This window comes from Myxine glutinosa, chromosome 8 (genome assembly GCF_964187855.1).
Source record: "Myxine glutinosa chromosome 8, kmMyxGlut1.1, whole genome shotgun sequence".
NCBI classification, from domain to species: Eukaryota; Metazoa; Chordata; class Myxini; order Myxiniformes; family Myxinidae; genus Myxine; species Myxine glutinosa.
Genome location: NC_136268.1, coordinates 38,105,286 through 38,130,309, shown reverse-complemented (window position 1 = coordinate 38,130,309; position 25,024 = coordinate 38,105,286). Strand labels below are relative to the sequence as shown.

The 25,024-nt window shown below is 43.3% G+C and overlaps 1 protein-coding gene across 1 annotated transcript in view; it reads right to left on the bottom strand.

Moving 5' to 3' along the window:
• Positions 1 to 11,526, bottom strand: part of LOC137415686 (microsomal triglyceride transfer protein-like) — a 295,927-nt gene extending 284,401 nt beyond the window's left edge. The window contains exons 1-2 of the mRNA XM_078783199.1: positions 11,294 to 11,526; positions 4,641 to 4,819 (exon numbers count right to left, since the gene is read on the bottom strand). Of these exons, the coding sequence (XP_078639325.1) occupies positions 4,641 to 4,819; positions 11,294 to 11,357 (243 nt within the window). The 5' untranslated portion in view covers positions 11,358 to 11,526. The remainder of the gene's footprint in view (positions 1 to 4,640; positions 4,820 to 11,293) is intronic.
• Positions 11,527 to 25,024: the final 13,498 nt, after the last annotated feature.

Genomic DNA, 25,024 nt, shown 5'->3' with positions numbered 1-25,024 from the left:
TCTAAAAAAAAATACATTCTTTTAAATTCGAACTAAAATCGATTAGGCCGAAAAAAAATATTGCTGGTCTTTGGTCAGACCAAAGTTCCAGAATTGATGCGGCGATGCGTTTAAAAAAAAAAATTTATATGAAGTCCTCACCACCGAGTAATTCAAAACACTTCACCACCAAGTAATTTAAAACACCTCACAACCATAAAACATGCAATAAAAACACCTCACCACCACAAAATTAAAAACACCTCACCACCACGAAATTGAAAACACCTCACCACCACGAAATTGAAAACACGTCACAGCCATAAAACATGTAATAACACACCTCACCACCACAAAATTAAAAACACCTCACAGCCATCAAACACGTAATAAAAACACCTCACAGCCATCAAACACGTAATAAAAACATCTCACAGCCATCAAACACGTAATAAAAACACCTCACAGCCATAAAACACGTAATGAAAATACCTCACCACCACGGAATTAAAAACACCTCAGCCATAAAACACGTAATAAAAACACCTCACAGCCATAAAACACGAAATTAAAAACACCTCACAGCCATAAAACACATAATAAAAACACCTCACCATCACGAAATTAAAAACACCTCACAGCCATCAAACACGGAATAAAAACACCTCACAGCCATAAAACACGTAATGAAAATACCTCACCACCACAAAATTAAAAATACCTCAGCCATAAAACACGTAATAAAAACACCTCACAGCCATAAAACACGAAATTAAAAACACCTCACAGCCATAAAACACGAAATTAAAAACACCTCACAGCCATAAAACACATAATAAAAACACCTCACCATCACTAAATTAAAAACACCTCACAGCCATCAAACACGTAATAAAAACACCTCACAGCCATCAAACACGTAATAAAAACACCTCACAGCCATAAAACACGTAATAAAAATACCTCACCACCACGAAATTGAAAACACCTCACAGCCATAAAACACGTAATAAAAACACACCACCACAAAATTAAAAACACCTCACTGCCATAAAACAAGTAATAAAAACACCTCACAGCCATAAAACACGTAATAAAAATATCTCACCACCACAAAATTAAAAAACCTCACAGCCATAAAACACGTAATAAAAACACCTCACAAACATAAAACACGTAATAAAAACACCTCACCACCACGAAATTAAAAACACCACAGCCATAAAACACGTAATAAAAACACCTCACCACCACGAAATTAAAAACACCTCACAGCCATAAAACACGTAATAAAAACACCTCACCACCACAAAATTAAAAACACCTCACAGCCATAAAACACGTAATAAAAACACCTCACAGCCATAAAACACGTATTAAAAACACCTCACCACCACAAAATTAAAACACCTCACAGCCATGAAACACGTAATAAAAACACCTCACAGCCACGAAATTAAAAACACCTCACCACCACGTCATTTAAAAACACCTCACCACCAAGTAATTCAAAACACCTCACCACCACATCATTCAAAACTCTTCATCACCAACTAATTCAAAACACCTCACCACCACATCATTTAAAACACCTCACCACCACGTAATTATAAATACCTCACCACCATGTAAATCAAAACACCTCACCACCATGTGATTTAAAAACACCACAACGTTATTAAAAACACTTCACAACCACAGAAACAAAAGTTTGAGGGAGTCGTTAAGTGACAACACAGACACCGCCCAGATGTGTAGATACAGACTTGGCATTTAATACGGAATTTTTTTTTTCTTGACTTGGGTTTACTTTCTTAACTCAGTATATCAATCTGGTGAGTTTCTTTTACACTTTGGTGATTTATTTGTTGAAAGAACCATGTCACTGATTGTCTGTCGCAGCAAGAAGTCAACAACAGGATTATATCACAGGTGGCATGGCAAAATGTACAGACAGGTGCATTTGATGATTGGCTTCACAGTCGGGTATACAAGGGTTGTTGCGTTCTGTATTAGTGGAAAACAACTGCTGCACGTCTCCAAAAGTTATTGCCGCTTCCTCTGGAGATGGTCCGTCAACTCGACAATGCTGTTTGTCATGGAGTGGTGGCTTTACGAAATTACGGCATGAAACAGCGTGCTATTCCTCGGCAGTATGGCATCACTCAAGGTCAGGTGTCAAAGATCCTGAAACGAAAAGCTCAGAGGGGTGTCCCTACTCCAATACCGAGGCCAGGACGTCCCCGCAGAACCACAAGGAGGGATGATCACCAGCTGCACCGGTTAGTCCGCAATGGCCGTACCAAGTCAGCTAATCGGCTTAAGGCTGAGTGGCAGCAACTGACAAATGTGCCTGTATCCAGAAGGCTAGTCAACCAACGACTGGTTCAAGCAGGCTATCGTGCCAGGCGTCCCCTGAGAAAGCCACGCCTGACCAGACAACACCACCAGCGCCGATTGCAGTGGGCCAGAGAGCACCGTCAATGGCAGCCAGGACACTGGAATCACGTGATCTTCAGTGACGAGTCTAGATTTCTGGTCTATCCTCAAGATGGCCGCGTCCGACTGTGCAGACAAGTGCATGAAGCCTACAACAAAGATTGTATAGTGCCAAGAGTCCAAGCTGGAGGTGGTGGTGTGACCGTTTGGGCTGCTTTTCATGCAGGGGGAAAAATTGACCTGGTTGTTCTGAATGGAAACCTGAACCAGTTCAAGTACAGGGCCATTCTTGAAGAAACATTGCTTCCATTTGCTCGTGCAGCCTTTCGAGGAAACTTTGTCTTCCAAGATGACAATGCACGGCCTCATCGTGCTCGCGTGATCCAACACTTTCTTGCTGACTGTGGTGTAGAGCATATGGAGTGGCCTGCCATGTCCCCGGATATGAATCCGATAGAGAACTTGTGGGGAGAATTAACGTGTCAAATCGACCACTTGGACCAGTAGCTGACCTCTGTGCGTGATTGCAGCAGACTATTGTCACTGCATGGCAAGCGATTCCTGTTCAAACCTTGGCAAATCTCGTGAACAGCATGCCTCAACGTGTACGTGCTCTCCTGAATGCTCGTGGGGGTTACACGAAGTACTGAACTGTAATTTTACTGTCCGTAATCCCATTCGTAATTTAACTTTTGTTTTTGTTAAAAAAAAATTTGGCTAATGTGCAAAATAAAGAGATACTTCTGGAAAACGTACAGAAGTTTAACACAGTACTGTCCATGAATTGAGTTCGATATCAGTTTACATCACTTTCAAGGATCAATTTATTTGTTTCGAAATGGCAAATGTGTTTTTTGTTTCTTTTAAAGGTTACATTAACAAAATCTAGAATAATTTCAACATAATTCCAATGAACTTTTGGTTCTAAGACATCTTGAAAAGTAAGTTCACCCCCACAAAAAAAATATTCCATATTAAATGCCAAGTCTGTATGTAGATAAATGACTGTACCTGAGTTGCCGTTTTGTCATGGTTTAAACCAATCATAATTCATACAATTATTTTGCACAAATGTATTTGTCATATACGTGATATCACATTTTATAAACAATTGAAGTTGAAAAAAAAAAATTCCCCAGAAAATTCCAAAAAAACAAATTGGAAATTTTTTCAAAATACCCTTAGGACATACCGACGGGAGAGATATGTGCATACCAGAAGTTTGGTACGATTTCACAAAAGTTTGAGAAAGTAGTTCAGTGACAAGACAAGACAACACAAGACAGACACTGCACAGATATATATATATATACGTAGTGTGTTCAAAAAGTATCCGACCTTTATTTTTCGTGCGTAAAAAAAAAAGAAGCTAGGGAGGCGTTGATTGGTGCACGTATGTAGGCGATCCTAATGCGCACGAGTGAATTTTTTCCCACCTGCAGAAGCTGTCATTCGACGGCAGACCGCCGATGAGTGAGGACATGTAAGTGAGCATCTTATTTTCGTTTTTGACAAAATGACGGAAAAACTTGAACAACGCTACTGCATCAAATTTTGTGTTTCATCAAACTTGCATCAAAACTGCAACTTGGTTTCTGGGTCGTACCCATAAACCCAGGACTCATCGCCAGTGATCACTGTGTTGAGGAAGCTGGGATCGTTGTTCACAGTCTCCAGCATGTCCTGTGCGATCTCCAAACGGAGTTGCTTCTGCTCAATCGTTAGCAGCTTTGGTACGAACTTCGCTGAGATTCTCCTGAAGCCCAAATCCTCCTTCATAATGGAATGAACGGTGTTGAATCTTGCGGATCGTTTCCACTTGGGAATCGCCAAGCTTTACACAAAATTTGATGCAGTAGCGTTGTTCAAGTTTTTCCGTCATTTTGTCAAAAACGAAAATCCGACGGCGCTCACTTACATGTCCTCACTCATCGGCGGTCTGCCGTCGAATGACAGCTTCTGCAGGTGGGAAAAAATTCACGCGTGCGCATTAGGATCGCCTACATACGTGCACCAATCAACGCCTCCCTAGCTTCTTTTTTTTTACGCACGATAAATGAAGGTCGGATACTTTTTGAACACAGTATATATATATACATATACAGTACATATATATACATACATACATACATACATACATACTGTTATATAATAAGAAAGCTATGCTTCCTGCAATTCCATGTGGTTCGGTCTCCAGAGAAATAAAACCTAAAAACACTCACCTGAAGACGCACGAGTTGTTCTCCTTCTTTCTCCCAGGCCACATTGAGCCTAGCTCGTGTAGTCATTCCTACTCCTGCATTCTGCTCACTTGTTCCACGAATGCGCAGTGTTTCAGCCGTGCCAACATACTTGTACACATACACATGATGTGTCTGAAAGCGGGGGCCCAAAGTTTGAGCTGAAAAAAGGAAATGAAGGTCAGAATAAACTTTAAATATTTATCTTAAAAAATTAAACCTGACTAATTATTGTCTCTTTGTTGGAGTGGCGACCTGCCAAGGTTTGCAACCCTGGGAAGGAAACTGCATCGCCAAAACTGATGGTAAAACTGACCATCTCCAAAATCGACGGCAAAACTGATCATCGCTAAAGTCAAGCAAAACCGACCATCGCCAAAACCGAGACAAAACTGACCATTGCCAAAATCGACGGCAAAACAAACCATCACCAAAACCGACCATCACCAAAACCGACGGCAAAACTGATGTTCGCAAAACCGACCATCACCAAAACCGAAGCAAAACCGACCATCACCAAAACCGAAGCAAAACCGACCATCACCAAAACCGAAGCAAAACCGACCATCACCAAAACCAACGGCAAAACTGACCAACACCAAAACCAAAGCAAAACCAACCATCACCAAAAGCCAAGCATAACCCACCATCACCAAACCCGAAGCAAAACCGACCATCACCAAAACCGACGGCAAAATTGACCATCACCAAAACCGACGGCAAAACCGTCCATTACCAAAACCGAAGCAAAACCGATCATCAAGAACAACAGAAGCAAAACCCACCATCATGTAAACCTAGGCAAAACTGACCATTAACAAAAACTGAGGCAAAACCCACCATCACCAAAACATACGGCAAAACCGACCATCACCAAAACCAAAGGCAAAACTGACCATCACCAAAATTGATGGCAAAACTGACCATCACCAAATCCGACGGCAAAACTGACGTTCGCCAAAACCGAAACAAAACCGACCATCACCAAAACCGAAGCAAAACCGACCATCACCAAAACCAACAGCAAAATCGAACATGACCAAATCCGAAGCAAAACTGACCATCGCCAAAATTGACGGCAAAACCGACCATCACCAAAATCTATGCAAAACTGACCATCACCAAAACCGACCATCGCCAAAACCGGCCATCGCCAAAACCGGCCATCGCCAAAACCGACGATCACCAAAACCGACGATCACCAAAACCGATAGAGAAACCGACCATCACCAAAACCGATAGAGGAACCGACCATCGCCAAAACCAAAGCAAAACCAACCACCGCCAAAGCTGATGGAAAAACTGACCATTGCCAAAACCGCGGCAAAACCGACCATCACCAAAACTGATGGCAAAACTGACCATCGCCAAAACCGAAGCAAAACTGATCATCGCCAAAACTGAAGCAAAACTGACCATCACCAAAACCAAAGCAAAACCGACAATAAACAAAACCGACGTCAAAGCCAACCATCGACAAATCCGATGGAAAAACTGACCATAGCTAAAACGGACGTCAAACTGAGTATCGCCAAAACTGAGGGCAAAACTTACCATCGCCAAAGCTGACGGCCAAACTGGCCATCGCCAAAACCGACAGCAAAACCGACCATCACCAAACCAAACGGAAAAACTGACCATCGCCAAAACCGCCGGCAAAACCGATGGCAGAACCGACCATCACCAAAACTGAAGCAAAACCGACCATCGCCAAAACCCACCATCGCCAAAACCAACCATCCCCAAAACCGACCATCACTAAAACCGACCATCGCCAAAAGCGACCATCACCAAAACCAACAGAGAAACCGACCATCACCAAAACCGACCATCTCCAAAACCGACCATCACCAAAACCAACAGAGAAACCGACCATCACCAAAACCAAAACAAAAACGACCATCGCCAAAACCGAAGCAAAACTGACCATCACAAAAACGACTGCAAAACCGGCCATCGCCAAAACTGACGGCAAAACCAACCATCGCCAAAACCAACCATCACCAAAACCGACCATCACCAAAACCGACCATCTCCAAAACCGACCATCACCAAAACCGACAGAGAAACCGACCATCACCAAAACCAAAACAAAACCGACCATCGCCAAAACCAAAGCAAAACCGACCATCACCAAACCGACTGCAAAAACGGCCATCGCCAAAACTGACGGCAAAACCAACCATCGCCAAAACCGACCATCTCCAAAACCGACCATCACCAAAACCGACCATCACCAAAACCGACAGTAAAAACCGACCATCACCAAAACCGACGAAAAAACTGACCATCGCCAAAACCGACGGCAAAACCGATAGCAGAACCGACCATCACCAAAACCAGCCATCACCAAAACCGACCATCACCAAAACCGACCATCTCCAAAACCGACCATCACCAAAACCGACAGAGAAACCGACCATCACCAAAACCAAAACAAAACCGACCATCGCCAAAACCAAAGCAAAACCGACCATCACTAAACTGACTGCAAAACCGGCCATCGCCAAAACTGATGGCAAAACCGACCATCGCCAAAACCAACAATCACCAAAACCGACCATCTCATAAACCGACCATCACCAAAACCAAAACAAAACCGACCATCGCCAAAACCGAAGCAAAACCGACCATCACCAAACCGACTGCAAAACCGGCCATCGCCAAAACTGACGGCAAAACCGACCATCGCCAAAACCAACCATCACCAAAACCGACCATCAGCAAAACCGACCATCTCCAAAACCAACCATCGCCAAAACCAACCATCACCAAAGCTGACCATTACCAAAGCCGACCATCACCAAAGCCGACCATCACCAAAGCCGACCATCACCAAAACCGACCATCACCAAAACCGACCATCTCCAAAACAGACCATCGCCAAAACCGAAGCAAAACCGACCATCGCCAAAACCAACAATCACCAAAACCGACCATCTCCAAAACCGAGCATCACCAAAACCAAAACAAAACCGACCATCGCCAAAACCGAAGCAAAACCGACCATCACCAAACCGACTGCAAAACCGGCCATCACCAAAACTGACGGCAAAACCGACCATCGCCAAAACCAACCATCACCAAAACCGACCATCAGCAAAACCGACCATCTCCAAAACCAACCATCGCCAAAACCAACCATCACCAAAGCTGACCATTACCAAAGCCGACCATCACCAAAGCCGACCATCACCAAAACCGACCATCACCAAAACCGACCATCTCCACAACCGACCATCGCCAAAACCGAAGCAAAACCGACCATCGCCAAAACTGATGGCAAAACTGGCCATCGCCAAAACTGACGGCCAAACCGACCATCGCCAAAACCAACCATCACTAAAACCGACCATCACCAAAACCGACCATCTCCAAAACCGACCATCACCAAAACCGAAGCAAAACCGACCATCACCAAAGCCGACCATCACCAAAACCGACCATCTCCAAAACCGACCATCACCAAAACCGACCATCTCCAAAACCGACCATCTCCAAAACCGACCATTGCCAAAACCGAAGCAAAACCGACCATCGCCAAAACTGATGGCAAAACCGGCCATCGCCAAAACTGACGGCCAAACCGAACATCACCAAAACCGACCATCACCAAAACCGACCATCACCAAAACCGACAATCTCCAAAACCGACCATCACCAAAACCGACAGAGAAACTGACCATCACCAAAACCGACAGAGAAACCGACCATCACCAAAACCAAAACAAAACCAACCATCGCCAAAACTGAAGCAAACCCGAAGCAAAACCGACCATCACCAAACCGACGCCATCGCCAAAACTGATGGCAAAACCGACCATTGCCAAAACCGACGGCAAAAGTGACCATCGCCAAAACCGACGGCTAAAGAGACGCTTCGTAGCATGGTACATGATGATGAATCATTGCAAGTCTATGTTTTGGTTGATTTCACGAGTGGTCGAAACAGTGGACCCAAACCTTGCTCAATGAGAAGCGATGGCAGTTGGTGATGCTTTCAGTTTTGAAAATCAAACACCATACCGAATTTGAAAATTGTATCTTGAAAATGGTATCGCAACATCACGAACTGTGTGTTCATGTAGGAATACCAAAACAAGCCAATTTATAACATCTTTCTCTTAAAACCATGCTGTTGTGTGCTCGCTTTGCCTTAATTGGTAGTGTTACATATTTATGTGAATGTATGTGAATTACCATGCAGGTGTTTGCTTCCGTGTGTAGTATATTAAGTTGTTGTGTAGTTGTTGTGGTTGGAGGGTCAGGAGCCCTTCTGAAAGAGTGGCAGGAAACGGAAGTGGCCGGAAGCGGAAGTGACGGGAAACGGAGGAAAAAAGACACGAGGAGAAAAAAGGACGGGGCTTCTTTTTCCTCGCCCCGCGACGACGAGAAGGTGGAATCGACCTTACGCTGCGCGGAAAACGCGCCGTTGTGAAACGTCTGGCGAGAGGAGTTACCTGGGCGGTAAATACCTTTGGACACGTCCAGTCACTGTGAGTTCGTGCACGAAACCAAGCGTCCGGGACAGTTTGCCCCGTCTACAAAGACGCGTACGGGTCCGCACGTTGGGCCTTGCTCGCGTCGGAAGCCGCGCTGGGTTTTGCCCCGTCTACAAAGACGCGTACGGGTCCGCACGTTGGGCCTCGCTCGCGTCGGAAGCCGCGCTGGGTTTTTGCCCATCTACAAGGACGCGTAAGAGTCGCACTTGGGGCCTCGCGCACGTTGGACGCCGCGCTGGGTTTGCCCCGTGGCTTGGCAAGGAGGTGCGCTGCAGCCGCGGCCCCAGTCCGAGACGGCACGTTTAGAGCACGTCCGCCCGGGGCTCGTTCAACCGCCCGTGTGCGGAGAGGAGAGACATTGACCACGGAGGGAGTCAGGAGTGGGGCTCACGTGAGGAATGTATAAGATTAAGATGGCCATCTTAGAGTTTGTGTAGATGAGTTCACATGGTTGTAATATTGATTGTGCATTGTTGAGGGTTGTTGATTGCTCAGTGAATATATTATTGATTATTCCGGATCCTTGGTGTGGGGTTTCTTCTTGACCGGAATTCATATTGATTGCGTTACGAAAGCGTATAAACCATATATCTTTCTGGCGGGGTCCCTCCCACGGTCCGGGGGTCACCAAGACCAGGTAGTTACCGGGAGGACCACGTAACAGTAGCATTTCATTTTTGACCTCGGTGTATGAAAAGATCTCGGGCTTGTTACCTCCGCCAACAAAGGTGGATGGAGGTTATGTTTTCACCCCTGTCTGTTTCTGTTTGTCTGTCTGTTTGTGAACAAAATATCTCAAAAGGTTGTTGACGGATTCGAACAAAATTTGGCAGAGATGCCGCGTATGTCACAAGGACAAAATGATTATATTTTGGTGAAGATCCGGATTCGGATCCGGCTACTAGAATTTTTTAAGTTATTCTTCACCATTGGGAGATGGGGCCAAAAACGATACATAGCAGGATATCTCAAAAAGTTGTGGATGGATTTGGACGAAACTTGGTGGACAGATTGTGTGTGTGACAAGGACGAATCGATTATATTTTGGTGAAGATCTGAATATGTATTCGGATATGAGGATTATTTATTTTTTAAAGTGATTCTTCAACATTGGGAGATCGGGCCAAAAACAATACATAGCAGGATATCTCAAAAAGTTATGGACGGATTTGGACAACACCTGGTGGACCGGTTGGGTGTGTGACAAGGAAGAATCGATTGTATTTTGGTGAAGATCTGAATATGGATTCGGATATGATGATTATTTTTTTAATTTAAGTGATTCTTCAACATTGGGAGATCAGGCCAAAAACAATACATAGCAGGATATCTCAAAAAGCTATGGACGGATTTGGACGAAACCTGGTGGAGACGTTGGGTGTCAGACAAGGACTAATCGTTTCGATTTTGGTAAAGATCTGAACATGGATTCGAATATGAGAATTATTTAATTTTTAAGTGATTTTTCACCATTGAGTGGTATGGCCAACCAGGTGGAGGTATGCTCTCTACTGAGTGCCATTGTAGTCTGTGGCTGCATCAATAACAATCGGTCAGACCACATTCGATCTTCAATAGGACGACGTCGACATGTCGCAACATGTTTTGCTCTCTTGTATTTTCAAACTACAATCATAACATCAATTAATGCAATTTCAATTTTTCACTTTATATTTCGGGGATGCTCCATGTACGAGTCCATGTTCCAGGTCGCACGAAGGGAAATCGAAATGCCATATCGACTGCGCTTTGCTTCGCAAAATGTCCATCCTTCCTTAATCAAAACGTCCATTGCTTCGCCATTAGAAATACTAAACGGTAACTGAACAGACGTCACGATACAAAGCCGACGGTGATTTTCAATTGGCATGGAAGATGCAACATTTATTGGCAATTTGCGGATTCAAAAAAAATTACAAACGGAGGAATTGAAGTCACATTCGTAATTCGGAAAGCCTCGGATTTCTGCCGGAATATTTATCCCAAGAACGATGTGTTATCTCTCTATCATACATTCATATATCATGACGGACAGACTGCTAGGCGTTTAGGCGTCGCCAGGGCAACGGCCAACTCAGGTGGGACCTGCAGCGATCTCATAGGACACAGAAATAGAGAAATCAGAAACCTTACCTCCAAGAGCCAAAAAACGAGTTCCAGATGAACAGAGCAGCAGCGCAAGATAGAAAAGCTTCATATTTTACACTTAAAAAAGTAGTGGGTTTGAAATATGTTCTAAATTCAAATGACTAAATTTAGCTAACTATAGTGCAGACATGAAAATAAGGGCCGAAAGCATTGGAGAGTAGAGCAGGAGTGAGGAAGACAGTGGCTACTGATCAGATTTCAATTTAAAGGCAAAGTACAAAGTTCACGGAGGGGGAGACAAAACTGCAGTGAGCAAACAGATAGTTAATGTTCAACAGTTAATACGATGACGTCAGATAGAACTACATTTGTCAATGAAGCTTTCAAAGAATTGATGGAGCTGACATTTAGACCATCCTTTTTTTTTTTTTTTTTTTCAATCTTGGTTCACTTTATGCTTTATAAAAGGATTACCACATGGATGTTTGCTCGAAAATAAATAAATAAATAAACTCCTTTGAAACTTTTGTTCTAACATAACTTCCTAAAGTACTATAAACCACTGATGTAGTATGATAAGGCTTTGTTAGTGTTCCTCCAATAAGAAAACATTCCCTTTTGGATACTAACCACACATTGTGCTGCCATCGTGGGTATTGACAAAGCAGAAACAATTGAAGTAAATCGAAGCCACCCACACACAATCAGGGAGCATGATCTATGTTTGGAATTCCTAATTTGGTCAGGCTTGCTGTATAGTTGTACAAAGATCGAATTACATATACTAGGGTGGGTCAAAATTCAACACTACAAGCACTAATGTTCACCCCTGAACTTATATGATGAACTATAGCAAATACTCCTTTCAGTCAAATTGAATGAGACACTTATCTCACTTTATATTTGCGTCGGATATCGAGATGGCTGGCAGTCTTCACCCTGCACGTGATTCATATCTTGAACTTTCACGTCCATCGTTCAAGATGTCCTATCTGCCAGCTATATTTGATGTTTGCGTAGGTGTCCTATCTGCCAGTTCATGAAGAGTAAACGAGCTATCATCTGCACCTTGAAAAAGTTACAATTACCTGCTCTAACCTACATAGGGGCACTGCATCAGTGACAGCAGTGCTGCCACAAATGATGCAGCCACAAGCTGCATACAAAACAAGCATTCTGAGTATTGCGCTGCAATGCATGTCCCCTACCAAAGTTCAAAGTGCCATAACTTTGTCAAAAATGATCGAATATGCAAATTTATGCACGGTTGATGCTGGTTTTCAAACTTGATATGAGGTATGCTGAGACACATGTGTGTCACGCCTCGCCTCGTTGATAAGCCCGCAAGGTCGCTCCGTGGAGCGGCCTGCACGTATTGCACTGTGTGAATTATATAAATTATTACCAACTCACGGTCTGAGGTACTAGCGATTCAAGAGTTATCCATTAAAAAAAAACAACAATTCGTTTAATTAACGTTATCTGCCAAACCACGTGCCCTATCACAAATTCCAAAAGGACATTTTAGTAGACTGACATGCTGAACAGATTTGTGAAGTTTCCCCTCGATTGGATCAAAAATGAGGGAGGGGTTCGGTTTTAAAGGTTCATGCTTAAAAACGTCATAACTCTGAAACTATCAGTAATTTATTATATTTTTCGGTTCATGATCAATGATCGAGTATATGTTGCTCGGCTTGGCTCCGCCCCTCCCGAAAGCGCGCGCTGTGTCGCGCTGTTGACGTTCGCGAGACGAGGCTGAGGACGCGCAGTGTGGCTTGAGGAGAACTCGAGAATAAACAAGAGATATCCATTTAAAAAAAATATTTTCGTTTAATTAACGATATCTGCCAAACCACGTGCCCTATCGCAAATTCCAAAAGGACATTTTAGTGCTGAACAGATCTGTGAAGTTTCCACTCGATTGGATCAAAAATGAGGGAGGAGCTCGGTTTTAAAGGTTCATGCTTAAAAACGTCATAACTCTGCAACCATGTGACGCATGACGTCACGCTCGCTGACTTTTTTGTTCGTCATGGGTATGCGATTCTGCCTGCAAAGTTTGGCCTCGATCTGTTCAGCCGTTGCAGAGAAAAAGGGGTTTTCGTGTTTTCACGAAAAACAATATGGCGACCGAACCACGTGACCTGTGACGTCATAATTACCATTAAAATATTCTGCAGACCGAGTCCATCATATGGTGTAAAGTTTATCTCAATCGGTCCTATTATTGCAGATAAATTGGTTTTTAAAGGAAATTAAAACTTAAAATGGCACTGAGTTAAGGATCATCAGAATTATCAGAATTCCCAAAGTTCAAAGTACCATAACTTTGTCAAAAATGATCGAAACGTCGTGAAGTCCGAACTTGATCTGTAACTTATCATGACGAAACCATGTGCCAAGTTTGAAATCATTAGCATTAAGCGTTTAGAAAAAAAAGTCCGGAAAACTGTTCTTTGCGTGACGGACTGACGGACTGACAGACTGATAAGTAATACACCACATTAGAGGTATTTATAAACCCATTCCAGTAATGTATGCTGCTAAATGATCATTGAAGCCACAATAAGATGGCAGGCCAAGAACCAACTGTACCCTCATACCGTGAATAGCGGGAAATTGGCAAAAAATGCAAAACCACCCCGTCCCCCAAAACCTCATTTTTGAGAACGTTACGTTGATCCTATCAAATGTCTCCACATCTATTTCAATTCAGCATACCTTAAAACCCTTATATACCAATTTTTATGCTTCCTGCCAGAGGTGAACATCTTTCTGATATTTTGTCACATATCCGCCCAACTATTCCAACCTCCTTGTTATTATACCTCTGCCACCAAAGGTGGATGGAGGTTGTTTTCCTCTTCTTCTTCTTTGTTTTTAAGCAGGATATCTCCAAAAGCTGTGGACGGATTCGGACGAAATTTGGTGGTGAGGTTGTGTATGTGCCAAGGAAGAAATGATTAGATTTTGGTGAAGATCCGAATCCTGATCTGGATCTGAGAATTTTCAAGTACCATTGAAGAATAGGGCGAAAAACGATATATAGCACAATATTTCAAAAAGTTGTGGACGGATTCTCACAAAACATGGTGGATAGGGTGGGTGTGTGAGAAGGAAGAAGTGATTCGATTTTGGTCAAGATTCGGATTCGGGTCCGATAAATTCTTTAAGTGATTCCTCACCATTGAGAGATAAGGCCAAAAATGAAATATAGGACGATATATCAAAAAGTTATGGATGGATTTGGACGAAATCTGGGGCACAGGTTGTGAGCGTGACAAGGAAGAATTTATTTCATTTTGGTGAAGATCCGATTCCGGATTCGGATGCGATAATTTTTTGATTGTTCTAATTGTTTCTTCACTATTGAAAGATAGTGTCAAAGACTATATATATATATATATATATATATATATATATATATATATATATATATATATATATATATATATATATATATATATATATATATATATATATATATATATATATATATATATATACATATATGTATAGCATGATATTTCAAAAGGTTGTGCATAAGTTATGACAAAACTTGGCAGATGAGTTGGTTAAGCGATAAGAACAAGTCAATTAGATTTTGGTTCATGTCGGATCCAGATCCGGTGTATCATTGGGTTACAAAACGTGAACTGTTCAGCTTGGCAGAGGTATGCTCTCTACTGAGTGAGAGACCCTCAGGGCACATTCTGTAAAAATATCTATAAAAAAGGCTCAAAGAACTGAGCGGCAGACTGAGAGAGGTTCAACGGATGATGCGAACTCCTGTCCCACCAGATTGGCAGCATGTCACTGGATTCTTTCAAGGAGAGATAGATGACAGGACACAGCACCAGCCCAAATATGGTAACAATACACCATGACAGGTTGTTATAGATAACGCCAAGCATGAAATAAGCAGCCAAGGTGCTGAGAGGCTCTTTTAGTTATAACAGAGATGTAGTTTTCCCAGCTGAGGATTGAGCTGATATCCAATCCAAGCAGACAGATAATGGAGTTCCTGCAAAGGTGAACCAGGGTTGGAAAACAGGATAATCTTGAGCTGGACACAGACAACAAGTGACACACAGGCAACAAGAGGTTGAAAGTAATGAGCAAGTCATTTCCCCAGTTAATCACACTCTCTCAATCGTTATTGAGAATAACTGCCCTGGACTCGAAGGAGGAGACATGGTTCCTGGGTAGGTAGTGTACAGTGTTGAGTCATCTGCGTCAATGGTTAACTGTGAAAGAACACAATCAGACAGATCATTGATATATACCAAGAACTTTACAAGACCAAGATAGAGCCACGAGGACACATCAGCGTTATTACAATGGGCAGGGGATGACTTCCCCTCATGCACCACAGAGATTTGGTGATTTGCAAGGAAATCAGAAATTGAATGTAGCAAGCAATTTTCCAGAGATGCCGTATGATTGTAGCTTATGGATGAGGCCCTTGTGCCACACTTTGACAAAAGCCTTTTAGATGTCGAGAGCAACAACCCTGGCTTCACCACGATGATCCAAATCCCTATTCATATGTTAAGTGATTATAGGGATAGAACATTACCTGTCGACCTTGAATGTCGGAAGTCATGCTGGACATCAGTTAAGAGATTGTGGGTTTCTAGATGACTCATGATTTGCAGTTTGATCAGGAATTCAAACACTTTCCTCATAATGCATATATAAGGCTAATCGGCTGATAGCGGGAAGGATCAGTTTACTCACTGGTAGTACCGGTAGTCTCACATTCAAGCTGGTACATTCATTCGCTTTTGAGATGTCAAGTCGTTGAAAAATCTTTTCAACTTTCCTGGGTGTGATGATAATAGTGGAAACACTGGTGTCAACGCAGGAAGGACAAGCAAGCAATGGGTGTCTGTGGTCTTCAAGTGTGGAGTTTGCAGCAAAATGCTCAGTGAAGAGGTTGACCTTATCAATAGGAGAAACAAGAAGACGTCATGCGGAGCACGATACTTGCAAAATCTTTCCCCCACCCCAAAGAAAAAAAAATTCCATTGATACATCAAATTGTCCATTTCATCAAGATTAAAATTGACAATATTGATCAAAGCTGGGGTCAACAGGATGAAAAGTGACGTTTTCTCAGATGAAAAATGATGATTTTAGAAGTTTGACCTTGAGCTGACCTTTGACCTTTTGACCTCAAAAATAGTTGGTTTTCCTATTTAGTGATACAATGTGCAAATGCTGTTGAATTTCCAAGTCAATCGGATGAAAATTGATGGGTTTTCAGATGAAAATTGATGATTTTGGAAGTTTGACCTGCAGTTGACCTTTGACCTTTTGACCTCAAAAATAGATGGTTTTCCAATTCAGTGAGGCAATATGCAAATGCTGTTCTATTTTCAAGTAAATCGGATGAAAATTGATGGTTTTTCAGATGAAAACTGATTTTGGAAGTTTGACCTTGAGTTGACCTTTGAACCTTTGACCTAATAATAGTATGTTTCCCAATGTGTTGACTATATGCAAAGGTTGTTCAATTTTCAAGTAAATTGGATGAAAATTGATGGTTTTTCAGATGAAAACTGATGATTTTGGAAGTTTGATCTATCTTGAGTTGACATTTGAACTTTTGACCTAAAAATAGTATGTTTCCCAATTTAGTGACTCGATATGCAAAGGCTGTTCAATTCTCAAGTCAATCGGTTGAAAATTGACGGCTTTTCAGATGAAAATGGATGATTGTGAAAATTTGACCTTTGACCTTTTGACCTCAAATAGTTCATTTCCCAATTTAGTGACTCAATATATAAATGCTATTCAATATTCAAGTCAATCGGATTTAAAATGGCGATTTTATATGACCTCCAGATGACCTTTGACCTTTGACCCCAAAAACAATAGGCTTCTCAAATGGGACGACGTATACAACTTGGTGAAGTTTCGTGACGATCGGTTTAGAATTGTGACCTGTAGGCTGGTGACAAACAAACAGACAGACCGACAGAACCACAAACGCAACTGACCATTATACTTGAAAAATCTTCGATTTTGCAAGTAACAAGAAAACAAACAAACAACCAGAGTGAAAACTGAGTACTCCCTTTCAGCGTGTGTCTTTGCCGGGCCCTTTGGGTAGTCGGCAATGACGTCGTGCAGCGCCTTGAGATGTAATAGGAAAGGAGCAGTGTACAACATTAAAATCCACTCACACCAGGAGCATTTGTGCTGTGAGAGTGGACTAGCCATTCCTTGTGATGAACATTAAAGCCTTTAAAGACCATAATATCTGCAGTTGGATGTTGAGAAAGCGCCATATCAATACTGTCGGTGATAGCATTTAAAATAGCACAATTGGGCGATGATGGAGAGTGATACAAAAAAATTATAGATATGCAATGGGAAAGTGCTAGGTGAAAGCACATAAACTCTTGTAGTCAGGTTCACTATGTTTTTTCGTTCAAAATTTTGGTAGATTAGCAAAACTATACATTTTTGGAATATTCAGAGCATGAGGAATCCAAAAATTAATGTTTACATTTGCGTAGACACCTTTGCGAAAATGACACTCAGGACAGTGATGAAGATCTGTAAAAGCATATTCCTGAACGGTATATAGACCTAGTAGATCCTGTGTATAGGACTTATAGTTCAACCTGATACTACCTATAACTTCCTATCACAACCTATAACTTCAAAGGACTTGCAATATCATGTATTATGTAATACAGTTATATCACAAATATAAAGACAATGGTTTTCAATTACCTTTGTTTGTTGCTTTACTATAATCCTGAGCACTATTTTGAGGCCTTTATTGGATTCCTTGACCCAGAAAACATAGGATTAGCATATTTAATTAAGTTTCTAGGTTGACTAGAAGCCGAGATCGCGCAAAATCTGTATTTTATGGCGGCCATTTTCAAAATCCAAAATGGCGGCCATGCAGGTGTCTGTGCAAATGCCAACATTGATTTTCAGATTCTCCATGCTGTGAAGATTCCAAAAATGTACAGGTTTGCTAATCCCAAAATTTTGAAAGAAATTATATTTGTTAACATAGTGAACCTGACTATTGTGTCGTATCCTCAAGGGAGAACTCACAGCCTGGTAGTAGAGCGGCCTTTGCTTAAATACATAAACCATGAGAAAGTGGAATATCAAATCTACGGAGGATGTAGCCAAGCACGACAAAAGATTGGGATAACACCTCACTGTGGAGAAGGGTTTCACAAAGATCAAGCAGACCTGAAGAGTTTGATTGCAAGAAGCAGAGAAATGGCCACGAAGCCCCTGATATTAACATAGTAAATACTTAGTGGCTTGGACCTAGGTACACTTGATATGGCGAGACTCGGAATGCAGGTTGAGAAAGTTTCATTGGATTTAATAGTCATATTAATTGGAAGATATAGAGGAAGAAGAATCATTAGTTTAGCAACCTGCATGTCACGTACAAGGCCGCAATGAGGGACAGGAAGAGCCCAATTTAACCCCCAGCTGTGGCAGAGTCACTTTGATGGCCTCGTGTAAGAAGCCAGAAGGATATGCATGGAAAATGACATGTTTATAGCTGGGTCAGGATTCAAACTCAGGTGAGACAGCTTCAAGGCGAGTGTGCATACCTTTGTAGCCCACCACGGCTGTAGTGAATGGTAGGATCTGCTTTGAGCAGTCTGCTCATAGCAAGAGATATTATGATATTTTAAATGAGCCACCATTGCATATTTGTTGTATTCATCCAAAGGACAGTAAAAAAAAGATAGGGGCAATACCCCTGGCACTCACCTGGTAGAATAAACAGTATATTGCACCGACTAAGGGTATTTTAAACCAATTTTAATGGTTGCTAGAAGACAGGGCAGCTTGTAGAATCATACTAACATAATCATAAGACTTTAAACAAACAAAGAAAACAAGCGTTACGCCTTGGTCCCCCGTCGTTGAAGTGATGAGTTGACAAAGTGGAAGACGCAAGGCGGCCATCTTGGATTTTGACGTGGCGACCCAATTTTCAATAGTGTTCTCCCTTATGCGTAGATACACCCACACACCAGATTAGAAGTTAGTAGTTCATTTATTTTTCAAGATATTTCGCTCACAAGGTTCAGACATATATATGGTGGCGGCCATCTTAGATTTTGACGTGGCGACCCAATTTTCAAAAGCTTTCTTCCTTATGCCTAGATACACACACACGCCAGATTAGAAGTTGGTACTTCGCTTATTTTTCAAGATATTCCGCTCACAAGGTTCAGACATACATGGCGGTGGACATCTTGGATTTTGACATGGCGACCCAATTCTCAATAGCCTTCTTCCTTATGCCGAGATACACCCACACACCAGATTAGAAGTTAGTAGTTCGTTTATTTTTCAAGATATTCCGCTCACAAGGTTTTTTTTTTTTTTTTTTTTTTTTTTTTTTTTGTATACTGAATCGAGGCTCGTGAAAGAGCTAACATTTACTTCACAAACAAATCAACCAGACAAACAAAATATATAAAAAGAGGGAGCGGAAAACAAGATGGGGAGAGAAGGTGAAGCACACAAACACAACATTTGAGAGCAGGGAGATGTGTGGAAGGGAGAGGGCTTGGGGGGAGGAGGCATGGGAAGGGAGGGGGAGGTGGAGGGAGAAGTATAAAACACAAGGACACCAATGACTTCCAGGACAGAAGTTGGTATTTCAAAAAAGTGGAATTGGGGTGAAATTAGCGGGGGTAGAAAAGATCAAGGTTTTGGATGGGGGAAGATAAGAGATGGTGGTGAACAGCTGTTTTAAAGACCTGGAGCGTGGAGTGGGATTGAAGAGAGTGAGGGAGTTTGTTCCAGAGGTGGGAGAAAAGAGGAATGAAGGAGTGAAGGTGAGCAGAGAGTCTTGATTTTGGCAGTTTGACCATAAGAGGGTTGCAGGCAGATCTTGTGCGACCTGTAGGAATATTTGCGGGACAGAGCCCAGAGAGAGCTGGGGGGGCAAGGCCAGAGAGGAGTCGGTAGAAGATGGAAAGACCACCAACCTGCCTGCGGTGAGTGAGTGAGAGGCCCTTGGAGTTAGCTTCATCGCGGGAGATTCCAATGATTCTGAATGCTTTGGTTTCAACAGCGTGAAGACGAGCTAGGTGTGAAGCAGGAGCACCAGCCCAGAGGGGAGAGCAGTATTCCATTGAGCTGCGGATGAAAGCCTTGTATGTGGTGAGGAGCTCAGGTGTGCCAAGGAAGGACTTCGCACGACGGAGGATGCCCAGTCGGCGACTGGCTTTGGAGGCCAGATTTGAAATGTGGTTTTCCCAGGAAAGATCATGGCAGATAGTGAGACCCAAAAGCTTGAGTGACAGAACTTCTTGGAGAGGATTATTCAGAAAGTGGATGGGAGGGTTGTCCAGTCGGTCTTTTCGGAGAGACATCGTAAGAGTGTGAGATTTGTCAGGATTGAAAGACATGTTCCACTTGTTTGCCCAGTCTGTGATTTTGTCCAGGTCTGCAGAGAGTGAGGAGGCAGCAGACTGCCGATCTGAGGGATGAAGAATGGAGCGACAGAGAGTAGAGTCATCAGCAAAGAGATACAGAGGATTTTCAAGAGAGTCAGAGAGATCATTGATGAAGACCAGAAAAAGGACAGGGCCTAGAACACTGCCTTGTGGAACTCCAGCCTGAACAGGAAGAGGAGATGAGAGAAACCCATTCAGGGCCACACGTTGACTACGACTAGAGAGGAAGTCCGCCAGCCATGCGTGGAGATTTCCATGGATACCAAAAGAGGAGAGTTTGGTGAGCAGAGCGGGGTGCCAGACCGTATCGAAGGCACGTGATATGTCAAGGGAGACTGCTCTAATTTCCTGTTTGGCATTGAGGACCTCCATCCATTGTTGAGAAAGCAGAAGCAGCATGTCCAGAGTAGAGTGTCCAGGTCTGAAACCAAATTGATGATCAGAGATCAAGCCATTGGAGAAGAGGAAAGATTTCATATCTGAAGCAATGATGGATTCCATGACTTTGCTGATAATTGGGAGAAGGCTGATTGGTCTGTAGTTGCTGGGATCTGTTTTTGCACCTTTTTTGTGCAAAGCGGTGATGTTGGCAGATTTCCAAGCAGATGGAAGATGACCTTGAGCAAAAGAGAGGGTGAAGAGAACAGAGAGAGGGAGTGAAAGAGCGGAAGAACAGGATTTTAGGACCCGTGGGCTGATGCCGTCAGGTCCAGTTGCAGAATCCGAGTCGAGGGTTGACAGAAACTTTTCCACCTTGTCAGGAGGAAAGGACACAGAGTCCAGGAGCAGCTGGGTACGACTGGGTACGGTGGGTACAGAGAGGGATGGGTTTGGGACACAGGATTTAGAGGCAAACACAGAGTTGAGGCATTCAGCTTTTTCGCGTGCGGAGTCAGCCGTGTGGCCATTTGAGGTGAGGGAGGGGATGGAGGGGGAACAAACACCAGAAACAGATTTGACCAGACGCCACCAGGATTTGGAAGAGGGAGACAGATAAGAGAGTTCGGTCCTGAGAACGGAGAGATATTGTTTCCTGGTTCTCCTGAGCGTGGACACACACTTGTTTCGGGCTTTGTGAAAGGAAATGAGATTTCCTTCCGTTGGATTTGCTTTCCAAGAGACGAAAGCAAGTTGTTTCTGGGCAATAGCCTCACCACAAGATTCCGTGTACCATGGACGGGAGGAAGGGTATGACAACAGAAGACGAGATGGGATAAATCTGTGCATGAGAGAGAGCAGTTTGCTTTGGAAGAATTCCCAGGAAGAATTGATGTCAGAGGCAGTAGAGATGGGAGACCAGTCCAGATGATTGATGGCTGCTTGAAGACCGTGCCAGTTGGCCTGAGTGAAATGCCAGACTCGTCGACGCTGAGGAGGCTCTCTGAGAATGGTCAGAGAGATGTCCACTTTAACAAGCACATGATCAGAAGAGCCGATTGGAGCAGAAGAAGAGCAGCAGACATTTTCAGGGAAGTTAGTCATAACCAAGTCCAGAAGAGAAGATGCTCCGTTGACTGAAATCCGGGTCGGGAAATTGACAGTTTGTGTCAGTCCCAGTGAGTCACAGAAGTCCTTTGCTGAAGAGCCATGGCTGGTGAGAGAGGTACCCACACCCAGCCAACTGGCATGGTGACAGTTGAAATCACCACATATGAGGAAGAGAGAGTTGGGATGGGTAGATAGAAGTTGGTCCATATTCTCAGACAGCGAGATGTAGATGGAGTCATCACTGTTTGGTGGACGGTACAACACACATATGAACAAAAGGTGGGAGCGAAGGGGAAGCCGTAGCCAAAGGAATTCCTGGGGGTGAGGTGGAGAGAGGGCAGTGCAGGGCGAGTGAGGAAGAGAGTTTTTTATAAAGATAGCAACCCCACCTCCAGGACGAGGCTCAGGTCTATCATACCGGAGTAGGGAGTAACCTGGGAGAGATACCAAGGAATCAGAGACATCGTGAAGGAGGAAAGTTTCTGTTAAGCAGATCACGTCTGGTTTGTCAGAAGCAACCTGTATGGAGAGATCAGACATGTTTGAGCGAAGGCCCCGGATGTTTGAGGTCCATACTGTTAAGGAAGAGGAAGGGGGAGCATCGGATACAGAACAGGGGGGGGGGGGGGGGGGAGTGGTAGGGTAAGATGTGGAAGAGGAGGAAGAGGTAGGGAGAGCTGTTGAAGGTGTGTCAGAGATTACAGAATAGATCGGAGAAAGGGAAGGATGGGGCAGACAAAAGGTTTGATGGTGATTGGGAGAGGCGCAGTGAGGTGTTATTTGACGAGGGGGAAGAGCGAGGCAGAAGGTTGAGGGAGATGAAGGTGAAAGTTGGAAGGGGGAAGAAGCGGGGAGGACGCTTTGAGGGGGAGGGGTGAGAGGGGAGTCTAGGAGGGGAGGAGCGAGGGAGAGTCTCGGAGGGGAGGGGTGTGGGGGGAGATTTGAAAGGAATGGGTGATTGGGAAGATTTGGAGGGGAGGGGCAAGGGGGAAGATTTGAAAGAGATGGGTGATGGGGATGATTTGGAGGGGATTGGCAAGGGGGTAGATTTAGAGGGGAGGGGTGATGGGAAATGGGATTTTGGGGTGATGGGATTTTGAAAAATGTACGATTAATGGGAAACGAACATTTATTGCAAATGAGTTTCTTGAGATATTCGAGTCAAAAATACGTTTGAGGACGCTGGAGGGAGGATGGAGTGCTGGAGAGTTTAGGGAATGAATGAAAGATGCACTATAAGAGATGGAATTTTTTTTTGGAATGAATGGATTTGGTGAGTAAGTCGAAAGCATCCTTTTATAGAAGAAGAAGAAAAAGGTGTTACAGAATATGACCGAATACAGGTCTTCAGGGGTCAGATGAGACATTTTTTAACAACGTGATCGATCACAAACAGCGTGGTCGAAGAATGAACGAACGAACAACTAAGAACGAATAACCGAATAAAAACGGAAGGAAATGTTTTTGGGGTTTTTTTTTTTTTTTTTTTGAGATTTTAAAACAAGGAAGTATGGGATGAAAAGACCGTGAAAACAGAGACCGGAAAAAAATTTCAGCGTGATCGGAGAACCGCTGAGACAAAAACAAAGCCTAAAGCCAAGGTTGGACACAGTAGCCTAGTACTACACTTAGGCCTCAGAATACACGATGAGAAAGACCGACGATTCTGTACACAGGTACAAAAAACCAACGCCAAGAATACTATTAAAGACACCCCAATAGGTACATACAAGACCAGTTTCGACAAAAACACAATTGTGAAAAGTTACTTAACTTCGAAAGCGAGCGTGCATGGACAGCTTTGAAGAGACGAGACCTCCAATCTTGCGCATGCGCAGGTTCAGACATACATGGCGGTGGACATCTTGGCTTTTGACGTGGCGACCCAATTTTCAATAGCTTTCTTCCTTATGCCTAGATACACACACACGCCAGATTAGAAGTTGGTACTTCGCTTATTTTTCAAGATATTCCGCTCACAAGGTTCAGACATACATGGCGGTGGACATCTTGGATTTTGACATGGCGACCCAATTCTCAATAGCCTTCTTCCCTATGCCTAGATACACCCACACACCAGATTAGAAGTTAGTAGTTCGTTTATTTTTCAAGATATTCCGCTCACAAGGTTCAGACATACATGGCGGTGGACATCTTGGCTTTTGACGTGGCGACCCAATTTTCAATAGCGTTCTTCCTTATGCCTAGATACACCCACACACCAGATTAGAAGTTGGTACTTCGCCTATTTTTCAAGATATTCTGCTCACAAGGTTCAGACATACATGGCGGCGGCCATCTTGGATTTTGACGTGGCGACCCAATTTTCAATAGGGTTCCTCCTTTTGCCGAGATACACCCACACACCAGATTAGAAGTTGGTACTTCGCTTATTTTTCAAGATATTTCGCTCACAAGGTTCAGACATATATATGGTAGTGGCCATCTTGGATTTTGATGTGGCGACCCAATTTTCAATAGCGTTCTTCCTTATGCCTAGATACACCCACACACCAGATTAGAAGTTGGTACTTCGCTTATTTTTCAAGATATTCCGCTCACAAGGTTCAGACATACATGGCGGTGGCCATCTTGGATTTTGACGTGGGTTGCACCCATACACCAAATTTGAATGCGGTCCTTCATTTACGCACGCACGCACACACGTACGCACGCACGGACGGACGGATGGATGGACACACGGACGGAGGGGAAAACCATAGTCCCCCTTTCGCTCGGTGGTGCGACGGGGGACAAAAATATCTATTTTGTGGGGCAACACCCCCTCCCCCAAACCCATAAACCTCTTAAGACC